Source organism: Acinonyx jubatus, chromosome D3 (assembly GCF_027475565.1).
Source record: "Acinonyx jubatus isolate Ajub_Pintada_27869175 chromosome D3, VMU_Ajub_asm_v1.0, whole genome shotgun sequence".
Taxonomy (NCBI): domain Eukaryota; kingdom Metazoa; phylum Chordata; class Mammalia; order Carnivora; family Felidae; genus Acinonyx; species Acinonyx jubatus.
The window spans coordinates 91,697,675-91,718,295 of record NC_069392.1 but is presented as its reverse complement, the minus strand read 5'-3'; the positions used below and the strand labels follow the sequence as shown (position 1 = coordinate 91,718,295).

Here is a 20,621-nt window from a genome sequence, read left to right as displayed (position 1 = left end):
TCCGTCAGCCGTGGGAGAGCCCGCGCTGCAGCCGACGCTCTGGACCTGCCTGCCCGGGGGGTCGTCGCCGGCCCCCCAGCAACAGCGGTGGCGGGAGTTTCACATACGCTCACTTGCCACCTGCATGTCGTGACCCTGGGTGTCACGTCAGTTCGTCTTTTGCCCGTTGAAAAAACTGGGTGGTCTTCTTTTTGAGTTTTGAGGGCTCTTTATATTTATCCAAAATAAAACCTTGGGTGGCGAGGAACTTGTCCTGCTAGTGTCCCGCAAGACGATCAAACATTTCTAACAAATTTTAACTTGATACACGAGCGATGTCTTGCTGTGAGTAGAACATGATGCAGAACGTCACATGATCACAACTGAGCCAAGGGTTCCCCTCTCTCTCTCTCTCTCTCTCTCTCTCTCTCTCTGCGGGATTGTGGGTGATCGTCTCATATGCTTGGATGCTGGGTCTCAGGCCTCAGTGTTTGGCAGAAATCAGTGAGTTTTCTGGACGTTGGAAGGTGCCCACAACTGGCACTCGTGCGCCCTCTCCTCTGCTGCCTTACTGCCAGTTACATTACATACAGTCTATGACGAGAGTTTATTAATACTGCACCGCAGTCATGATCCGGGCGAGTGTATACAATGGCCCCCATGCAGAGAAAGATTCCATCGAGTCAACAGATAGCAGTGATTCCACTAGTGGTAGTGAAAGTCGTCCTACACAGTAACCCTCCTCCCTCCTGTCTCCCTCACACCAGCCACAAAAGTTTTCAAAGTTAAGTGCAAGTTAATTTATTTTTCTATTTTGTAGTTTGTATTTTCCTTATTATCTTATATCACAGTATTATAATAATTTTTTATATGAATCTTCGGGTTGTGGAATGAATCATCTGACTTTCCATTATTTCTCGTGGGGAGATTCGCTTTGATACACAAGTGCTTTGGATTACAAGCATGTTTCCGAAACGAATTATGCTGAGACCAAGGTTTTACTGTATTTTGGATACAGGTCCTCTGTCTTGCATGATTTGCAAGTATTTTCCCCCAGTCTGTAGCTGGCCCTTTGATTTTGTTAACAGTGTCATTCACAGAACTAAAGTTCTCAATTATGATAAAGTCTAACTTACCAAGTGTTTCCTTTCTGAATCATGCATCTGGCCCCATATCTAAGAACTATGCCTACCCCAAAGTCACGCACGTGGTTCTTCCCCATTTTCTTCCGGAAGGCTAACAGTATTACATTTAAATCTAGGACTCATTTTGAGTGCATTTCCCCCAAAATGTGAGGAGTGGGTGGAGGCTCCATTTTTGCCAGTGGTTCCGACAACATCAGTTGACACGATGACCCCTCTCCTTTGGATTTCCCTTCACGCTTGTCAAAGATCAGCTGTGACACGGTGGCTCTCTCTCCAGGCTGTCGACCCCGCTGGCCCACATGTCCATCGTCTACTGATCATCTGGTGCATTGGTTACTACCGAATAGAAAGTCTTGAAATCGGGTACAGTTGAGTCTTCCAACCTTGTTCCCCTTTGTAAAAACGTTTTTAATAATCCTAGTTCCCCTGCCTTTCCATGTAAATTTTGGAATCAGCTTGTCAGCTTTTGGCCACGCTGCCTTCCAGTCACAAACGTTCTTTTGCACTTTTATTTATTAATTTTTAAATTTGAGATGGGGAGCAGAAGGGCAGAAGGAGAGAGGATCCCAAGCAGACTCTGTGCTGTCAGCACAGCCTGGGATCATGACCTGAGCTGAAATCAACAAGTCAGATGCTCAATTGGCTGAGCCCCCCAGGCACCCCTCTTTTGGACCTTTAAAGACCCCTCTCGCACCCTACAGCCTCCAGCATCCACACCCCACACACGTTTCGTCATTAAGCCAACTTTACTTTACGTCACCGCAAACGCAGTTTAAAAACTTTTCTCAGGGGCGCCTGGGTGGCTCAGTCGGTTGGGCGACCGACTTTGGCTCAGGTCATGATCTCACGGTCTGTGAGTTCGAGCCCCGCATCAGGCTCTGTGCTGACAGCTCAGAGCCTGGAGCCTGTTTCAGATTCTGTGTCTCTGTCTCTCTCTGACCCTCCCCCGTTCATGTTCTCTGTCTCAAAAATAAATAAACATTAAAAAAAAAAAAAATTAAAAAAAAAAAACTTTTCTCAGATTTCAACTGTTTATTGCTAATATACAGAATTACAAATGATTAAATATATTTTTAAATAGATTCTTAAATATTTTAAAATATATTCTAAATAGATTTTTAAATATTTTAAAATCTATTTTAAATATATTTTTTCTTTCTTATTAAATATATTTTTCTACTATTAGTTAACTAACTACTAGTAACTAGTAGTTAGTTACTACTAGGTAACTAACCTTACTAGTCTAGAAGGGTTTTGGGGATGCTTCGGGATTTTCCAGAGATGATTACTTCATCTGCAAAAGGATCCTCCCTGATTTCTGTCTTTAGTTTCCTTTTCTTGCCTTATCACTATTATTTCTAAATTATGGAAGAATACATACATTTCAGAGCTAAAGCCATCTTGAGAATATTCAACAGAAAGTAAGAAAATAGTGAAGTAATCCTAATAGTTGAGCGTCTAACGGTGTCACGGTTGTGTATGAAGGACTGTATGGTATTACCGACTTCATACCTTGACAATTAGTGCAGCCATAACCCAGATGCCTCCACGGTTAGCAGGTTATTTATCATGAGTACACAGAACAATGTGTTGGGACTCAGAATTCACAACTACAGGTCTGAGATATTTTAGGACCATGGGGGTTGGCTGAGCTGAGCCTGGGTCACCTTACTAGTCCTGACCCCTGATCTCGGCTCGCGTGGCCTTTCCTACGAGGCCACAGACCGTCTGGGATAAATGCAGAGTTGGGAGAGGGAGGAGTGCGCAGGGCCCCTGATGCACCGGCCGCGCCCGGGACAGTGCAAGTGGCTGCTCCTCTTGAGTACAGTGTGGGCGTTCAGAGCGGAGTCTGGTCTTTAAAAGAGGAACACCAAAACATTAACCGCACTTTGCGCCAGGAACAGAATACGGATTTAGGAAGGAGAAGGGAAGGCGGCCTCTTTGTTGGGAGTCCTTCACCCCGTCGTTGACACAAACAATTACTGGACAGGTACCGACTCCAGGTAGGGCTCAGGCTCTGCAGGCAGAGCAGGGCGGACATTTATATTCAGGCTGGCTGACCCCGTTAGGATAAGTCAGTCAGGGGCGAACGCTTTATCCTTCACACTCCCGGGATAAAAAGACTGGTTATCAAGGAAGTATGAAAAACAGGGCATTTTCTTTTCAAGCATAGGATTTCCTGTCTGTTTTGCAAGGGATCCGTACTCTGCTTCCCTCGATTTCCTCTGAAAGTATTTGAGAAATTTATCGTGACCTTGGGCTCAAAATGGGCTGGACATGTAGCGCGGCAGACGACGGCTCACACCCGTCTGCGGCTCGTTTTGCGCTGCCGTCCTGTGCTGTGTGTCGTTTAACTTAATCTGAGTTTCTGTTTTCTCTCCCGACTGCACGTGGCTTCCTGGGACCAGTGATGGCTTCGTGTGTCTTTGCGAGCCCAGCCGGCTACCTCCAGTGGCCGTGACTCCACGCCTGCCCACGGCCGGCCGGCCCACCGGCCTCCTGAGTCATCCACAAAGTGTTACGAAGCAACGTGAAGCTTCAAGATATCTCCCTGGCTTCAGTAAGAAAACATGACTCAACTGTTACCAAGTTAGGTGGTTGAGTACTTTAAGGCTACCTCATTTTCAAAGGATTTGAAGGCTCTCAGATTTACAAAGATATACCATAAACACAAAAGGAACAGATTTTAGATCTCAGGGAAAAGATGCTTCGGGAAGATAAGTGGCTGAATTCCTGTCAAAATAACGTAGGAACGATGTCCAGACTTTAGGATACCGAAATATTCTAAACTGGTCACCTTAACAAAAATGAAAAGCTAGTACCTTAACGAGATCCAACTCAGTCAGAACCAAACACCGTTTCCTGAGTCCCCTTGTGTTTAAACGCATCAGCTAATGGGGAGTTTACGGATTTGTGGGCCACCTGTGACCCTGTAAACATATTCTGGCTACTAGGTTAACTTAGGGCATCCGCATTTGACATCTTGAACAACCGTGAGCGACCCCGTCCAGCTGGTAATGACCTCACTCTCTGAGTCCTTCATGGTCTGGCCACGCCCCCGGGCCCACCTGTAATGGCCGTGGGCGGCTGGGCCACCAACTGCCCGTGGTTTCAGAGTAGCTCACGGAGTTTCGTTCTTACATGAAAAGCTTGCTTCCGCCTCAGGCGTGTGAGGCGGCATTTAAGTAAACGTTTCTGGAGTTTATGAAAATAAGGAAACACACGATCTACTAAAATTCTAATTACTCACAAAAGCTTCCTGTAGTTTTTGGATCTTTGATCCTGTACCGCTTTACTGAATGATAACGGTTTTGCCGTTTTAGAATATTAAATCAAAGTTTTCCTTGTAATTCACAATAATATTGCCATCAAGATACTAGTGCTTGATGTATATATTTTACATTTGCATTTTATTATCAAATTAAATGTTCTTGAATATAATGACTGATATTTTATTTTACACGATACTGATGCACTAGCTTTATTTCTGTCCTGACTATGAAAGTAACGTGAGCACTCTGTGTTTTCTTCCAAGGAACTTTAAATCTGCTTTGCTCCAACTCCACAAGAAACCCACCAAGCCCAAAGATTGACGTCCTTTAATTAACATTAAGGGGCCAGCGCTCTCCGAGGGGTCAGCCGTCAGCTGAACGGAGTCCGTGCTAACACCAGCAAATTCCTTCTCCACACGGCTGTAGTCTTAAAGATCTGACTTGGTGATTTCAGGTTGGCAATTGTAAACCTGGATTTAATTGGGGGTTAGTGGGCTTTGTTCTCAGTGTTCCTTCAGGAGACTAGCCTTCTGCAAAACTCCAAGGTCACTGTAACTTGTGCCTGGAGAGCTGGGGGCTGTTCCTGTTTTCCACGTTATGAAAACATGGTCTCATAAACAAACCCGACACACCGAAGCTTCGTTCGGGAATACTTCGACCTGAACAGAGCGCGGTTTGGGGCCAAATAAATGTATGTACTACGCGCTTTCAGGAAGTGGTGTTTTCTGGGGGTGGACTTTTCCTCCGCAGCATCCTTGTGACCACAGCCCTGGGTCCTGGGGACAGGGACACACTGTCCATCGCATCTCAGATGGGACTCTGACGTGCACAGTGTTGGGACGCGGCAGCGAGTGGGCGGGAAGTCAGTCCTGCCAGTAAGCGTCCTTCCCGCAGGAACAGGCAACAAGGGCGCACCGGCCACTGGGTGACCCGGGTCCATCTGCCGAGCTGCCCAAAGTCCCCCCAACGCTTCAGAGCCTCTTTGCAATTGTAACCGTTCGTACGCACCACGACAGAGCTTGACTGCAAACATCTGAGAAAACGGTTTTCCCTTTCTGATGTTTAAGTCAAAAGGAAAATGTTAACAACTAGGAAAAGTGAAAAACATGCGGAAGAATGGAGAGGACACTGTTTAGAGCCCGCCTGGAAACGCGTCACGGCTGGCACACGTCCTCACAGCAGGTGCTCAGCTGGAACACCAGGAGCGGGCGTGCTGGTCCCGGGAGGCGCGGCCGCGGGCGGGTACCTTGGTGAGGTCCTTGTACAGCTCCGGGTACAGCATCGCCGTCTCCGGCTTCACGTCTTGGTCCAGCACCAGCGAGAACACCGGGAACATGGTGTATATGGTCGCATACCTAAAACCCACAGGGAGTCAGGTTAGCGCGAGGAATGCGCACCCCTGTCGACACAGCTGTGCGCTCAGGGGCTGGCGCCCCAAATCCCGAACAGCAAAACCAGGCTCGGCTTCTTCCTGGGACTTAATGCTCACCCCAAATAACACAGCCTGTAAGGAACGAATGCTCACACAGGTCCACTTTTCTTTCTTACCCTTTGTATTCTGAGGTCTCTGCAGACCCACAGGCAGTTGTAGGAAATCAGAGAACCCCGGTGCGCTTCACCCAGCTTGCCCGGCGGTGGCAGCCCCGTCTCGCGGCCCGGGTGTCGTGTGGGCGCCGGCGGTCAGAACCTCCACCGGCAGCAGCGGGGCCCCTGACGCCCCTCCCTCCCACGCCCCCCTGCCCCCGCTCATCTGCTAACCTGCCCCCCACCCTACAGTTTTGTCATCGCAAGGCCACACTCGTGCCTCGCACTCAGCCTGACCCCCAGGAGGCTGTTCCAGGCACCACTGCAGCCGCGGGCACCCCCTGTGTGCCCGGTGGGGGTGCCTGCCTCCGCGGCCCCGTCGATCACGGGAGGGCAGTGGGGTCATTCCCCGTTTCCGGCTGCCACAAATAGAAGCGCTATGAATACTCACTGCACGGGTCTTCGTGTCGAACCAAGCTGGCGCTTGTTTCTGAAAGGAGCCGCCTGGGGTCGTAAGCCCAGGAGCGTAACTGCTGGGGGATTCGGTAGCGGAAGGTTTCGTTTTTCAAACACACTTGCTGGCCCTGCCCGTGCGCCCTCTCCCCTGGGAGCAGTGTTGCTGGGCGGCTGTGTGCCCGGACACCGTCCCTCCCACTGGGTTCTGCAGAGAACCCGCTGTCCTTGGCCGCGCCCCCCAGCTCTCCGCTGCCCAGGAGTTTGTCTTCTGAAGTCTCAGGCTGAAGCATCCTGGTGTGGATGTCCCTGGATGGACCATGTGTGGGGAGCTGTCTCCTCAGCCCTGCCCTCTGTCCTCCCTCCCTCCGGGGCTCCAGGGGCACAAGGCCAGAGTCCTGGAGGCCGCGGGTCTCTGGGCCGTTCGTCCCGACCGGCGGTGGGCCCTGCGCTCTGGTCCGTTTCCATTTGGTTCTGCTTCACTTTTTCTACATCTTGTCCGAGTCTTGTCTTTCCGTTGGTTCTAACGCTCCCATCACTCGTTACGGTATTTTTGCACAGCCGCTTCACGCCTTCGTCAGACACACCTAACCCGGGCTCCTCGGGGCTGGCATCCATTCTCTCTGACTCACTCGGAAACCTTCTTGGTTCCTGGTGTGGCGAGTGATTTTCTCCTGAAACCCGGACGGTCGGGTGCCGTGCAGCCTGGGTCTCCTGGAGCTGTGCCACCCCCGCCCGCCCTGGATGCCGCCAAGGACTGCTTGTTACCGTGCCTTCCAGGGAGGTAGGGACGGGGCATGGGGGCTGCTGCAGGGACCCTCCCTGTCCGGCCGGCTGCCCCCTCCTGTCCCTCGGCCGCAGCACAGGCTCCTGGGGGTCCTCATCCCTGGGACCAGGGCCATCTCCAGCTGCCAGCTCGTCCGTCCCAGGGCGTGGGGGGGGGGGAAACACGGACGGCAAGACCCCGGGGCTCAGGTGGTGCTGCCCCAGGCCCTCCTCTTCCCTCTCACGTCTCCATACGCGTGTCCTGTGTACGATGTTTGTGAGATTCTGGTTACGCTTAGCAGAAGGATGAAGAAAAGTACCTCTGACTTTCCCGAAACAGGACCGGGTTTCACATTTTCATCCGTGACAAAGCGTTCAAGTTGGGAGGTCGGCCAGTGGCCGAGCACCGCAGCGAGAGACCCCAGCCACCTCGCCTAGCTGCCGGCGCGGGTCCCAGGGTCACTGCGGGGCTGTGGGGGAGGAACCTTCTCAGGGAGGGTGTTTCCGGCTACTGCCCACCGTCCTGTGCTCTCAGAGGTCAGCGGGGTCACAGGAGCTACCTACAGATCGAACCCCTAACTTCTGGGTTAAATTAAACTGGTTTAAGGCCCTACCTTTCCTCCAAATTTCTAGTTACTTTTGTCAACCTTCTGGGAACAATTCCCATCCCCTTAGGATTTAGGAGCTGACGGGGGCACAGCTGCTCCCCCCCACAGTGCCTGCAGACACAGGGCCCCCAGGTCCTGTGAGCGGCAGCTGCCGTGTCACACGAGGGACCCACTGACCAAGGCCGGCCTGGCCCTAAGGATGTTGCTCGGAGCAGGAGACGCCGGCAGGCCGGGCAACGTGGGACGGGTTCTCCACCAGGTGTCTCGCCGAGACTTCCACTTGCTGGTGAGCGCGTGAGCCTCTCAGAGGGGCTGGGAACACCGCGCTCGCGGGGAACTGTGCTGAGGCGTGCTTTCTGGAGGGGCGGGTGCGACTTCTTCCAGGACCTGTGATGGGGGGTGGGGGGGCGCCCACGGCTGCCCAGCTGCCTCGCCTCGGACACACGGACCTCATGGGTGCCCCTGCCAAGCCGACAAGAGGAAAGTGGGGCAACGCCAGGAAATATTCGGAGTTGAATTGTACCAACTGTCCTGCAGCTTCTGTAGCTGGGTTTCTGATCTGAGAACGTTACTTTGGCCTTGTTAGGGTTTGATAGAAATCAGCTTCCTTCACATCCACTTCTGACTGTTGTTTTCTAGGTGAGGGCAAAACTGACTTCGCTGTTTACTCTTCAAGAAGCTTAACACAAAAGCATCTCTCCTCCACTGCCAACAGACTCAGCCCACTGAGGCTCGAGAAAATTCTGGATGCCTCTCGTGGACTGCAGACAAACTACCTCTGAGTAAGAGCCAACAGAAGTGCCAGCTTCTGCTGACGAGGGCTCAGGCTGTGATGGGACGCATCAAAGCAGACAGGCCTACAGCTGTGCTTTCGCTAACTTGGGCAAGTGTCATTTAGGAAGGGATCGCCGCTGTCCCTTAAATTCTCCTTTTCGTGTTTCAAGTCCACAGTTTGACAGCAGGAAAGAAAGTGGGAACTGTTTTCTTTGGCCTCCACAGAAACAGTCCGGCTGTCACAACGTCGTGTGCAGACCCCGTGCTCCGACAGCAAGTCATGGGACGCGTGTCGCAGAGGCCAAGGCAATGGAAAACGTGAAACAGCGCTGAAACCTTTTGCACCTTCAGGGTCTGCCCGTTTGTGTGCTGCTCTGGGCGCCAGCACTGGTCACCGTCCCCGGGCCTGGGCCATCAGGAGTGAGGCTGGGTCGCACAGCTGGCCCTGTGACTGCAGGAGGACCCGGGCCCCAGGCCGAGGCAACCACAGGTGGGAGGGCCCCGCAGCCGCACTGAGGACACACGCGACCCCGCCCGGGCCCCTGGAGCGGTGCTCAGGTCTGCCTGCCGTCCGCCTCCCCGGCGGGTGCAGCTCTGGGGGGGGCAGCAAGCAGCTGCCGTTGGCCTCGCGCTGGGACGACGCTGGGGACTTCCGGACATCAGTGTCCAGGGGAGCCTGAGGGGGCCGGCCTGGTGCTCCCGGTTCTCGGATCACCCGGAACCTTGGCACTTGGGCACGTGTCAATGAAATGTACTCAAAACAACCCCAACCCCAAGGGCTGGAGCCGCTCACGGGCTCGTTCTCTGCTGCCCCGGAAAGCCGCTAAACACCGCAGGAGACAGGTCGGGCTGTGTGAGGCCCCGGCTCTGCCCCTACGAGCTGTTGCCTCTGTCACGTTCCCCGGCCCCTGGGTGTGTCCTTCCTTGCCCGTGACACGGGGGAGCCGCTGATGCCTGCGCCGCAGGGATGCTGTGCGGATGGAGCCCGGGGAGCGACCACACGGGCGGCGCAGGGCAGCGGGTGCTGGGCTCTGCGGGAGCAGGGGGGAGGCGGTGCCGGGAGGCACAACCTGGACCTCACCGCCACGCCAACGGTCCTGCCGGTTTTATTTCCTGGCGTAACTCTGAAGCACGAGGGGAAGAGAAGCTCCATTTCATTCACTGTAACAGAAAACTCCCGCTTTCCAGGCTCGACGGGCAGAACTGGCAGCAGTTGCTGCCGTGGGGGATCTGGAGAGACGTGGTGGCTAGCGGGGAGACTCTCCCGGGGTCTGGTGTGGCGCCGGCTCCCGGCCCGGGGCGTCTGCTGTGGGGCCGTCTCCGGCCACATCCCCGGCACGTCCACCTGTGTTCCAGCCCGTGAGGGGGGTCCACGGTCGCCCACCCGCCTCACCGCGCCCCGGACGCCCGCCGGGAAACAGACGCCCTGCTCAGATCGCAAGGGGGTCCGAGCTCCTGACGCCGACCATGCGCGGGGTCACCCAGACGGCGCTGCGCGTGGCTCACTCACCCCACCATGAGGAATCCTTGGTACAGAGGAACGGACGCGAAGTAGAAGACAGAGGAGAACACGGCCTGCCGAGAGGAGAGGGGAGGGGAGGGGAGGGGAGGGGAGGGAAGGGGAGCGGCCGTCAGCCCCGCCGGCCCTCCGCGCTGCACCGGCTGCACACGGCCGCGCCCGCAGCGGTCCCGCTACCTGCATGGTGGAGATGATGAGGCCCCGGTGCATGACGAACTGGCCCAGTGCCGCCGACCGCTTGTAGCTGCTCCGCCCGTGGACCATCAGCAGCCGGCCGATGTGGCGGAACTGTGTGACGGAGAAGTCCGCTGCCAGGGAGGCCTGCCTGCCCTCCTGAAACGAGCAGGGGTGCCGCTCGGACCCAGCGCCTCTCCGCGTCCGCCGCCCGAGGACCGAGGCCTGTCCCTGTGGCCCCGCAGGGGACGGGCGCACCCACCGCTGGCCGGGACCCGGGAGCCCGTGGGCCCTGCGGGAATCAGGCCCGCACGGCGGCTCTGGGGTCCCTAAGCAGCCGCAGGCCACACCACAGAGCTGTGCGGGGGCGGGACTCTAAACGGCGCCACCTGACGCACAGCTGTCGGGCAAAGCGAGACACGCACCGGGCTCATTCCCACACCAGACGAACCCCCCGCCACAGGCCTGTGCCAAGGTGAGGGGAGACGGGGTGCGGGCGGCGGCAGGAAAGTTTTGCTGGTGGCACGCGTGGAGCCCGGCGCGGAAGGGGCTGCAGGCGGCTGGTCCCGCACACCTCCTGGGGAACGCGGCGACGCGGGGACACGGGACGTGGGAGGGGCTGCAGGCGGCTGTTCCCACACATCTCCTGGGGGACGCGGGGACGCAGGAGGGGCTGCAGGCGGCTGGTCCCGCACACCTCCTGGGGGACGCGGGGATGCGGGGACGCGGGAGGGGCCCGGCGCTGGCGGGCTCCGCTCTCTCCCCGCACCACCGAAGGGGTCGCTCGGGGCCGGCCGTGGGGACCAAGGGGCACACGTACCTTCCCTTCGATCCCGATCCCGCAGTCGGCCGCCTGGATCATGCTCACGTCGTTTCCCCCGTCACCTGCGGGCACAGGAGCAGGAGGTGGCACGGAAGCCCGGAGACACGGGACCAGCTCCCCGGGGGCGGGCGGGGGGGGGCCCGGGCCCGGCAGGGCGGCCCGGGCCCGGCAGGGCGGCAGGCTCACCGACGGCACACGTGCGCTTCCCCGTGTGGTGCTGCAGCAGCTTCGCGATGCGGGCCTTCTGGGTGGGCGAGCAGCGGCAGCACACCACGGCGGGACACTGGCAGGCCAGCTCCGCCAGCTCGTGCTCGTAGTACTTCAGGCACACCTGCGACACAGCGGCGTCAGCACCGAGGCACAGAGCACCGCGCGGACGGGTGCCAGGCGCACCCCGCGTCCTCCTCCCCGGGTCACGGCCACCCCGCCCGTCCGCGGATTCGGGGCCCGCAGCAGCTGCCCCGCCGGATGCCCGGGGCGGAGCGTCAGGGAGGTGCCCGCACACGGCCAGACACACAGAACCCCTGGCGTCTGGCCCTGGCAGAGGCTGGGTTTAGCCCCCGGGCACGGGAACCAGGAAAGAGGCCGGGGACTCGGGGCACGGGCCCCGGGCTCCGGCCTCAGGGTGAGTGTGGTTCGGGAAGGAACAGCCCCCTCCTGTGGGGCCGCAAGCCTGTCTCCTGTTCCTGTGACCCGGGGCGCAGTCCTGGAAATGCCGGTCTGGGTACGTCTAGGTCCAGACTGTCGGCGCCACACTGGAGGCTCCAAGGAGGCTGTGCTATTAACCGCGAGAATGAGGCCTAGCGCCTCGAGAGGACTGTAAGTCGGAAATGGATCAACCTCTAAAACACGAAGGAACAAGTTATCCCGTGTTCAGGCCACAGGTGCTCACCAGGGTCGCACAAGTGCTGCTACCAGAAAAGTAGCTTCAACAACATCACAGGTGAGACCCAGGAAGCCCTTGGTCCGCAGCGGGGGAGCAGACACGAGCCGGGTCAGAGAGTGGCCGGACGGGCAGATGGGACAGACCTGTGCTTGGTCAGAGAGCAGCCTCACCTCCAGGGAGTCCCCAGATATGACCAGAGCACAGTCGTGCTTCCTCCGGAAGGCGTTAAGCTCCAAGTGGGCCTCTCCCCGATTGGTCACCTCCACAAAAGAGAGAAAGGCACCCACGTTACAGTATTATTCAAGTCGGAGGGACAAACAGCCCGTGTGTATGAATCACAGCGACCTCCGGGGACACGTGACTTAAGACGCGGTCCGGTCTTGCAGCGGCAGTCCAGAGCCAGGAAATTTCACTTTTGTTTGAATTACAAACAGTCATAACTAATACATACAGGAAACACAAACTTTGGACCATCTTACTGATTTTCTTTGAATTAATTAAGGAACGGCATTTCATTTGAAAACTGTGGTAGATTAAAGGTGCATTCCTACTAGGGTGTAACTAATATAAAAATGTAATTTTTACCAACACACAGCTTGTAAACTGAAGAGGGAATGAATGCATCGGTGTTAAAATAGAAACTTGGTGAATAAATGAACCTCCTAGGACAACGGGAAAGTACGTGTGAATTTAGACCTTTCTCTCCATTAAAATGTCGCTTTTTCATCATGAGGTAGGCGGCTGACAGAAACCGTTTTCAACGTTTTTATAGATGGGAGTAAAAAATGACGGTATTTCTCTCTCGGTGGAGGTATTCAGGAATTAACACACACTTGCACGTACATCCTCACAAAACCAACAGGTAAACCAAAGTGCTTTCAGACAAATACTCACTGGTCTGAAAATGTGAATGTCTTGGGTTCTGGACACCAAATGCGAGCTCTTGGCAATGCAGGTGGCGGTCTCGAGCTTGTCGCCTGTCAGCATCCATATCTAGGAGACCAGTGACGGTGGTGAGCTTCCACACTACCACACCTGTGTCTCTTGCAAGTGCCTATTCATACACAGACGCCTGCACGCGCAGGTGCACAGCGTCACCACGCGCACCGGCCACAGCGCAGAAGCTGTCCAGTGTCACGGACGGGCGGACGGATAAGCAAAACGTGGCACATACACCACAGAATAGCGGTCGGTCTTAGGAAGGAAGGAGATTCCGCCAGACGCAACAAGACGGACGGCCGAGGACACTACGCTCAGTGAAACGCGCCCGTCACAGAAGGGCAAGCACTGTGTGATCCCACTTGCAGGAGGTCCCTGGCGTTGTTGCATCCAGAGACAGAACGCAGAGGGTGGACACCAGGGCTGGGGCGGCGGGGGGAGGTCAGCGTTTAATGGGGACTGAGCCTCAGATTTACGAGCTCCGAAGACAGCTGGTGGGGACAGGCGCACGACAGTGGGCACGTACTCAGTGACGTGAGCTACACACTGAAGAGTGGCTACGATGGTAACTGCTGCTTGTCGTACGTGTCACCACCGTATGAAGAGTCTGTCGACTTATCTAAAACGAGTAGGAGCAAAGTGACGTTAGACGTGGCAGCCGAGACCTGGAGGCACGGGAATGCCGGGGGTTGAGGCAGGTCAGGACCAAGGCTAACAAGGGCACCTGGACACACCCAAGGGCAGAGCTCACACAGCCTGTGTGCAAACAAGCGGGGCTTGCACGGTGAGGAGCCCCCTGGAGATCCTTGCTCAACTTGCTGGTTTTTCCACTGGAAACTGAGGTTCCACATGGATTTTAAATGGGCAATAGTTAAGCCAAAAATTGTACCAAATAAAACACGTGAGGGGCGCCTGGGTGGCTCAGTCAGTTACACATCCGACTCCTGACTTCCACTCAGGTCGTGATCTTGCAGTTCGTGGGGTCAAGCTCCGCGTCAGGCTCTGTGCCGACAGCGCGGAGGCTGCTTGGGATTCTCTCTCTCCCTCGCTCTGTCCCTCCCCCGATGGCTTGATCTCTCTCTGCCCTTCCACCACTGGTGTGTGTGCGCTCTCTCTCAAGATTAATGAACTTAAAAAAATGTCAACTACTACTACTCTTACTGAAAAAAATGGGGTGCCTGGGTGGCTCCATCGGTTGAGTATCTGACTCTGGACTCCAACTCAGGTCATGATCTCATGGTGTGTGAGCTCGAGCCCCGTGTCAGGTTCCACGCTGAAGGCGTGGAGCCTGCTTGGATTCTCTCTCTGTCTTCCTCTGTCTGCCCCTCCACCACTCGTGAGTGTGTGCACTCTCTCTCTCTCTCAAAATAAAGTTAAAAAGGAATTACATAAACACGTGCTATGTATCGTAAGCATCCCTAGACTATAAAGAGAACACAACCGGGACATCTAATACACAACTGGATGGTCTGCACACCTAGTCACAGAGAGGCAAACACTTCTCATTAACATCTGAATTCAAGTGTTTTGTGTATCGTGTACACATACGCATTTTTGAAAAGAGCAAACAACTCGTGGCACACCAGTTCTCTCAGGCGTGACTCCCGGTGACGAGACTTGTGGGTCTTCTCGGCGTCTGGGGACTCAAGCGGTTTATTTACTTCCCACACCGCTTCCCTTCACGGAGCCTGGACCTAGACTACGATGTATCGACGCGTCATTAAGACAAAGCTGGGAACGATTTGGGCCGGACCCCCGGCCGCTGGTGAGCCCGCGTGCAGCACAGGGGCACGTGTGGCCTCGAAATCACACCCTCACGCCACGCGGAGGTGCAGGGTCTCCTTCCTGACACGGGGGTGTAAGGGCAGAAACCCTTACGAGCTTAGAGAACAATCAGTGTGAACGCCCCCGCACCACACCCGAGGCACACTCACCACGGCAGCCCCCCCCCCCCCCCACCCACCACCGTGCACGTACGACCGAGACTGGGGGAGGTTTATGAAAAACCTCAGCAAAACCAGCGGGGCCCTGCTTCTAAGCGGTCACAGCTCTTCCCGCCAATGTTTGCTGCACAGCAGTCAGGCTTCCATCACGTAAGAGCCCGGGGTCTGAACTGCTCTCGCGTAATTCCGAAGCCAGATGTACCTCCTGACTCGGCTGAGGTCCGGGACGGAGGGACGTATCTTCTCGTCTCCCACCTGGACCCCGGGAGCTGCTTTCCTCGTCTCCAACTAGCTACCTATTGGTTCTCTTCCAACTAGCTACCTACCAACGCCAGCTGAGCGTTATTTTCACCATTTAGCGCGAGGCCCGGTCCTCAGGGCAGCCTCGGGATAAATCTTCTCTCCCATCCTGTAACCGAACTTTGGGCTTCACTGGGAACACGTGGGATCAGAAAGAACCTCTCTCAAAGCTAACACTCAACGCCACCACGCGCCAATTTCCCCTGTACGAAGGGGACAAACCAGGAAGAAAAAGGCAGGGCGGGCCGGCAGGCAGCGCCACGCAGCCTCGAGTCGTGTGGCTTACGGGGACCCCCCCCCACGACAGCACGACGAACAGACGAGGCAGTGCCGAGTGGCCCTCGCCTTCATATCAGGTCGTGAGCAGGAAGCTCGGTGGCACGAGGGGGGGCACCCCCATCTGGGTGGGACCCGAGGTCTCCAAGGCCGGGGTTGTCCCGAGCTCACACCCGATGGATGCCCAGGGCCACGAAAAGTCTCCGGGACGAAGCTGCCCCACGGGCGAGCCCGAGACCCAGGTGGGCCAGGACATCCAGGGCAAGGGAAGGGTACGGAAGGGTGGGATAGGAAAGGGTAGAGGCAGGGCCGGAAGGGCAGGGATGGGGGAAGGGAAGGGTCTGGTGGCGTAGGACAGGGTAGGGCAGGGTAAGGGCAAGGAAGGGTGGAGGTGGGGGTCTGGTGGGGTAGATGTAGGGCAGGGAAGGTCTGGGGTGGGGGAGGGAAGAGCAGGGCAAGGAAGAGCAGGGAAGGGCAGGGAAGGGCAGGGTGGCGGGCGGCTAGCGAGAGAGACAAACCGTGGGCTGGGGCGGGAGGCAGGCGGGGGGCTGGGGCGACTTTGGGGGGGGGGGGAGGAAGGGGTCCTGTGTCCCCGACCCCGGCGGCACGGCGGGCGCTTCCAGGAGGGACCCCCCGGGCCCAGGCCGCGCCCGCACCTTGATGCCCGCGTTGCGCAGCAGCTCCAGGGTGGGCCTCACGTCCGCCTGCAGCCGGTCCTCCACACCCGTGAGGCACAACAGCTCCATCTGGCGCTCCAGGCTCTCCACCACGGCCGCCACCTTGAGTGCCCTGTCGTGGATGCTCAGCTTGGCCTGACTGTAGCGGCTCTGAGGAGACAGGGGCCGTGCGGTCAGGGGGGCCGGCCTCGGTCCGGCGGGCGGTCGCGCGGGGTGGGTGCCCGCAGGGGTCGGCTCACCTCGAAGTCCTGGTACTGCTCCTCCGTCAGCGCCCTCTTGGCAACCACGAGGGTGCGCAGGCCTTCCCGGGCCATGTTTCCGCACTGGAAAAGGAGACGTGGGTCACACGTGGCCCCGATGGCTGCCCGCGGGGGCAACGGGTCCCCGGCATATCTGCGGGCACCGCTCCGCGGGAAGGACCGCCCGTGGGCCCCGCGGTCCCCGTGTCTGTCGGTGCGCCCCACGCCTCCCAGCTTCTCAGGCTTGTGTCCCCCCGGACACCTGGCAAACACAGCCTCCTGTCACAGCCGTGTCACAGCCGTGTCGGGAGGGCGGCTCTGCCCCTCCTGCTCTCCGTGGGCGGACAGGGCTGCCGTCACGGTGACGCTCTCGGGCAACAACCACACCTTCCCACCTCCAGTCAGGCTTTCCAAGATGGTGTCAGGAGCATGATGTTCCCAAAGTCTACACCTGTCTGCACACAGGAAGTGAGGGTGCCAGGGCGGGAAGCGGGAAGGCCTCATGTGGAGGTGCAGGGGGAGGAGGACGGGGAGGAGGAGGAGGAGGGGTGGTCTCAGGAGGCCGCTGGTGCCGGGGGTGGGGAGGAGACCCCGAGGCCCCTGGGGCGTAGTCTCAACCTGCAGGGAAAGGGGCCTGAAGAGACGCCACAGGCCCCCGCTCCCACTGAGAGACGGAAACGCATTCAACAGGTGAGAAGCTGTCCAGTCCTCCTGCTCAGAGACCACCCAAACACACCCTCTCCTGTTGGAGGCAAACCCGGGCAGCCTCAGTGGACGACGGGGTGTAGGGACAGCCTGACCCGCGCCCACCTATCTGCTGGTGACGGGCCTCTCCTGTCACCGTAAGCTGCACATGCCATCGACACAAATCCCACTGCTGGAAACGGACCCGGTACCTGCAGGTACCTGCGCCTGGCGCTCCTCCGGGGGACGGGGCCCGGAGCTGGGACACGGCCCGTGCACACCAGCCGGCACCGAGGAGCCACGCCCGAGGTCGCGCACACAGCCACGCTGGCGGAGCAGGAGCCCACGCCGCTTTCCCGGCCGTGGACCCCCAGAGCGGGTGCCGCTTCCTTCTGTGACCGCGCGTCCCTCCCTCAGGCCGTGAAGCTGCCACGGGGCGTGGAGACCGACTGACATTCTCAAAACGCTGCCTGGAAAGGTGGGACCACGGTCTGCAGGGAGGGGGCGGCCTGTGGGGCGAGCAGCTGTCTCGCCCCAAATAGAGGCCCCACCCCTGGAGGACCAGGCAGTGTGGGAGGCGGGAGAGGGGCCCCCGCCGGTCACTGCCCTCGGACTCTGAGCCGAGCAAAACCGGGCAGTGTCCCTGGGGCGCACGTGGGCGCCAGGGGGCCCCCGCGTGGACAGCAGGGGGAGCAGGGAGAGGAAGAGCGTCCGGGAGAAGACGTGGAGGCCGCTGCCAAGTGGGGCACCGGCTCCCTGGCCGCTGGGACAGACGCACGGGAAGTCTGAGGACCAAGCGCCCAAGAGGCCCAAGCTCGGGCGTCAACAGCAGCGCTTCGGAGCGATGTGTGTTGATGCAAACGGAATGTAAAAAACAACCTGAGCGCTAAGCTGTACCGTTCTCTGCGGCCACGCTGTCTACACATCAAGAACACTACCACCAGCCAAGGCTCCTCCAGGCCGCAGGCTTCCGAAGGCCTGCTGCTTGACAGCCTTTCACCTCTTTCTTGCTGACGCTCTCAAGTTTCGAACTTTGAGGAACTGTTTCGAAGGCTGAGCATCTTTCTAAAGCTTAACCTGCAGCATGTTTAGCCTGTTTCCGGCACTCGTGGTCGACACGGCACAGGGCCACGTGCTCACCCTGCTCTGGAGTGTTTCCCGGCCCCAGCAGGGGCTCCCGGACCGCACGGACAGCCTCGTGGGGCAGGTGCGGTGGGCCGGGGCCCGGCAGAGGTGGCGCCTGGGTGCGCGACCGCTCGCTCGCTGCCGGGCCACGCAGAGTCGGGCAGGTCTCTTCAAGTGTCCACGGCAAAGCCCGAGGGGTGCAGGGCTCCACACTTCAGCCATACAACAGCCACAGACAGAATCCCCGACGTGCACAACGTGTACTTGCAAATGAGAACGGACACCGTAGTCACGCATTTCGGCGAATGGATCCCAGACAAATGAATCAGCTGCTTTTTGGTTCATAAAGAAACTCGGGTGCTAGTAAGCTTGGGTATCCAACGCTGGGACCGCACACCGACAGCTCCCCGCGACCCTGCTCGGGACGTCCTGGCGTGTGCGCCAAAGCCCGGACGCCAGCCCTGCGTGCAGCCACAAAGCCACGCAGACGGGCAGTTACGGCCGCTGAGGGAGCCACGACTTGGAGTGTGTGACCTTCCGTGAGTGGAAACCCCACATCACTAGGGACAAGTGCCCGCACTCACTGATCGACAGTCCAGACGCGACTCTGCACGCGCGCTCTGCCCTGCCCGGCCGTGCGCACAGACCTCAGCCTCCGCTGTCCCTTCAGGGCACAGGCTGGCGCTTCCAGATAACCGCGGTTCTCGCTCGCTCGCTCTCTGGGTGGGGCGCTCACGTCTCACAAAGCTCACCTGCCAGACTGCTGCTGAGATGTTCAAGTCTGCAAACGCGGAGTATGAACCATTCAGACTTTCTGAAATCCTTTCTAATCTGGCCGCTTGAGTAGGTCTGATGCTCACGGAGAAGCGGACTGTGGGCACAGCTCCCACGCCCCCGCCTCACACATCTTCTGGGGACGGCAGGCAGGGCACTGGTCACCGCACCCCTTCATTCACGCCTTCCCCGATCCCCAGTTCTGACCCTTGCTCCACGTCTGCGCGTGGAGGGCAGGAGGCCAAGTGCCCGAGCACTTTCGCCGTCCAGGGCGCGGTTGTTCTAGGTCTGTGCGCACTGCACAATCTGACGTCACGGGTCTGACAAAATTGGCTCTTTCTGTTACGTGGTGAGTAAAGAGTGTTGGTGGCTTGTTTTTCTTTTGTTTAATAAGCGGAGAATACAAGTTTACAGCCAAGAATCCAACGTGGGGAGCGATGCTCAGGCTCTCCCAACCTGCGTGTTTTTTGGTTTTTGTTGTAAATAAAGTAAAGGCCGTCAGACTATAAGAGCATTACTGCAAAGACATGGGTGGAGGACCAAAACATTTATCTAAAGGAAGGGAATGTCAAGTTGAGCACTGAATGCACAAAGGATTTTTAATAAAGTTATCTTTGTGGAAAACAATCTGACATTATCTGTCTGTTGCAAGACATTTATTGATTTGACCTCATAAAGCTAAATAAATTAAACAAGTATTTTATAATTAATGGCACATCATTATGACCAAAAGTAATTTTTATGGCATTTTACTAGGTCTTCAGGGAATTTAATTTATTCATGGGCCTGATTAAATCCAAGCGCCTGAAGGAGCTATTGATTCATATTGCCAATGCTGCCGCGGACGTGGGGTATGGGGTGTGGGGTGTGGGGTGTGGGCAGCAGCGGGTGACCCAGGAGCACCACAGAGGGCTGTGCCGACACCCACAAGGGTTCCGTGGACTCTGAAATCCAACTTTTTCACTAACACACAAACATAAACAATAACATAACCTCATGAGGCGAAACATAAATCCTGTTTTCTATAGGGAGAATTTGGTAAAATAGAGAATTGATTTTATTCGTATTTTATTTTATTTTTATTTACTTATTAATTAACTAGCAGGCTCCAAGCCCTGCACGGAGCCCGAAGTGGGGCTAGAACCCATGACCGTGAGATCATGACCTGAGCTTAGATCAAGAGTGGGACCCTCCACGGACTGAGCCTCCCAGGTGCCCCCGTACTTTCTGGTTTTAAAGTGATTCATATGTACACATTAGAGTGAGATTAAAATTCTAATTAAAATCTTGCAAATAACTTAGGTTACAAAATAAACATGAAAATATAATATATGTAATATAATACAATGTTATTTCAGAATTTTTAGTGAATGATTAGTAATGCTACTTTTTCACTACTGGAAACAAATATTATTCGTAAGGACCCACTAACGTATCTACCTGCATCCCCACAAAAACCAAATCGAGTAGTTGTTTATACAGAAAGTAAACTATTTGCAACTAAGCAGCACCCGCTCCTTTCTGCTTTACGAAATTGAGAGGAATTGGAATCGCTTAAAAGAATCTGGTGGAGGGGCGCCCGGGTGGCTCAGTCGGTTAAGCGGCCGACTTCAGCTCAGGTCATGATCTCACGGTCAGTGAGTTCAAGCCCCGCGTGGGGCTCTGTGCTGACAGCTCGGAGCCTGGAGCCCGTTTCAGATTCTGTGTCTCCCTCTCGCTGACCCTCCCCAGTTCATGCTCTC

General features: G+C 56.7%; 1 protein-coding gene across 13 annotated transcripts in view; it reads right to left on the bottom strand.

Moving 5' to 3' along the window:
• Positions 1-20,621, bottom strand: part of ATP9B (ATPase phospholipid transporting 9B (putative)) — a 249,096-nt gene that overhangs the window by 9,123 nt on the left and 219,352 nt on the right. For 12 of the 13 annotated variants that reach the window (XM_053206082.1, XM_053206079.1, XM_053206080.1 and 9 more), the window contains 9 exons: positions 16,297-16,380; positions 16,037-16,207; positions 12,817-12,915; positions 12,093-12,182; positions 11,223-11,367; positions 11,034-11,098; positions 10,217-10,372; positions 10,031-10,095; positions 5,643-5,751 (listed from right to left, as the gene is read on the bottom strand). In XM_053206082.1, the coding sequence (XP_053062057.1) occupies positions 5,643-5,751; positions 10,031-10,095; positions 10,217-10,372; positions 11,034-11,098; positions 11,223-11,367; positions 12,093-12,182; positions 12,817-12,915; positions 16,037-16,207; positions 16,297-16,380 (984 nt within the window). The remainder of the gene's footprint in view (positions 1-5,642; positions 5,752-10,030; positions 10,096-10,216; positions 10,373-11,033; positions 11,099-11,222; positions 11,368-12,092; positions 12,183-12,816; positions 12,916-16,036; positions 16,208-16,296; positions 16,381-20,621) is intronic. The other variant, XM_053206081.1, reaches the window with a different exon arrangement.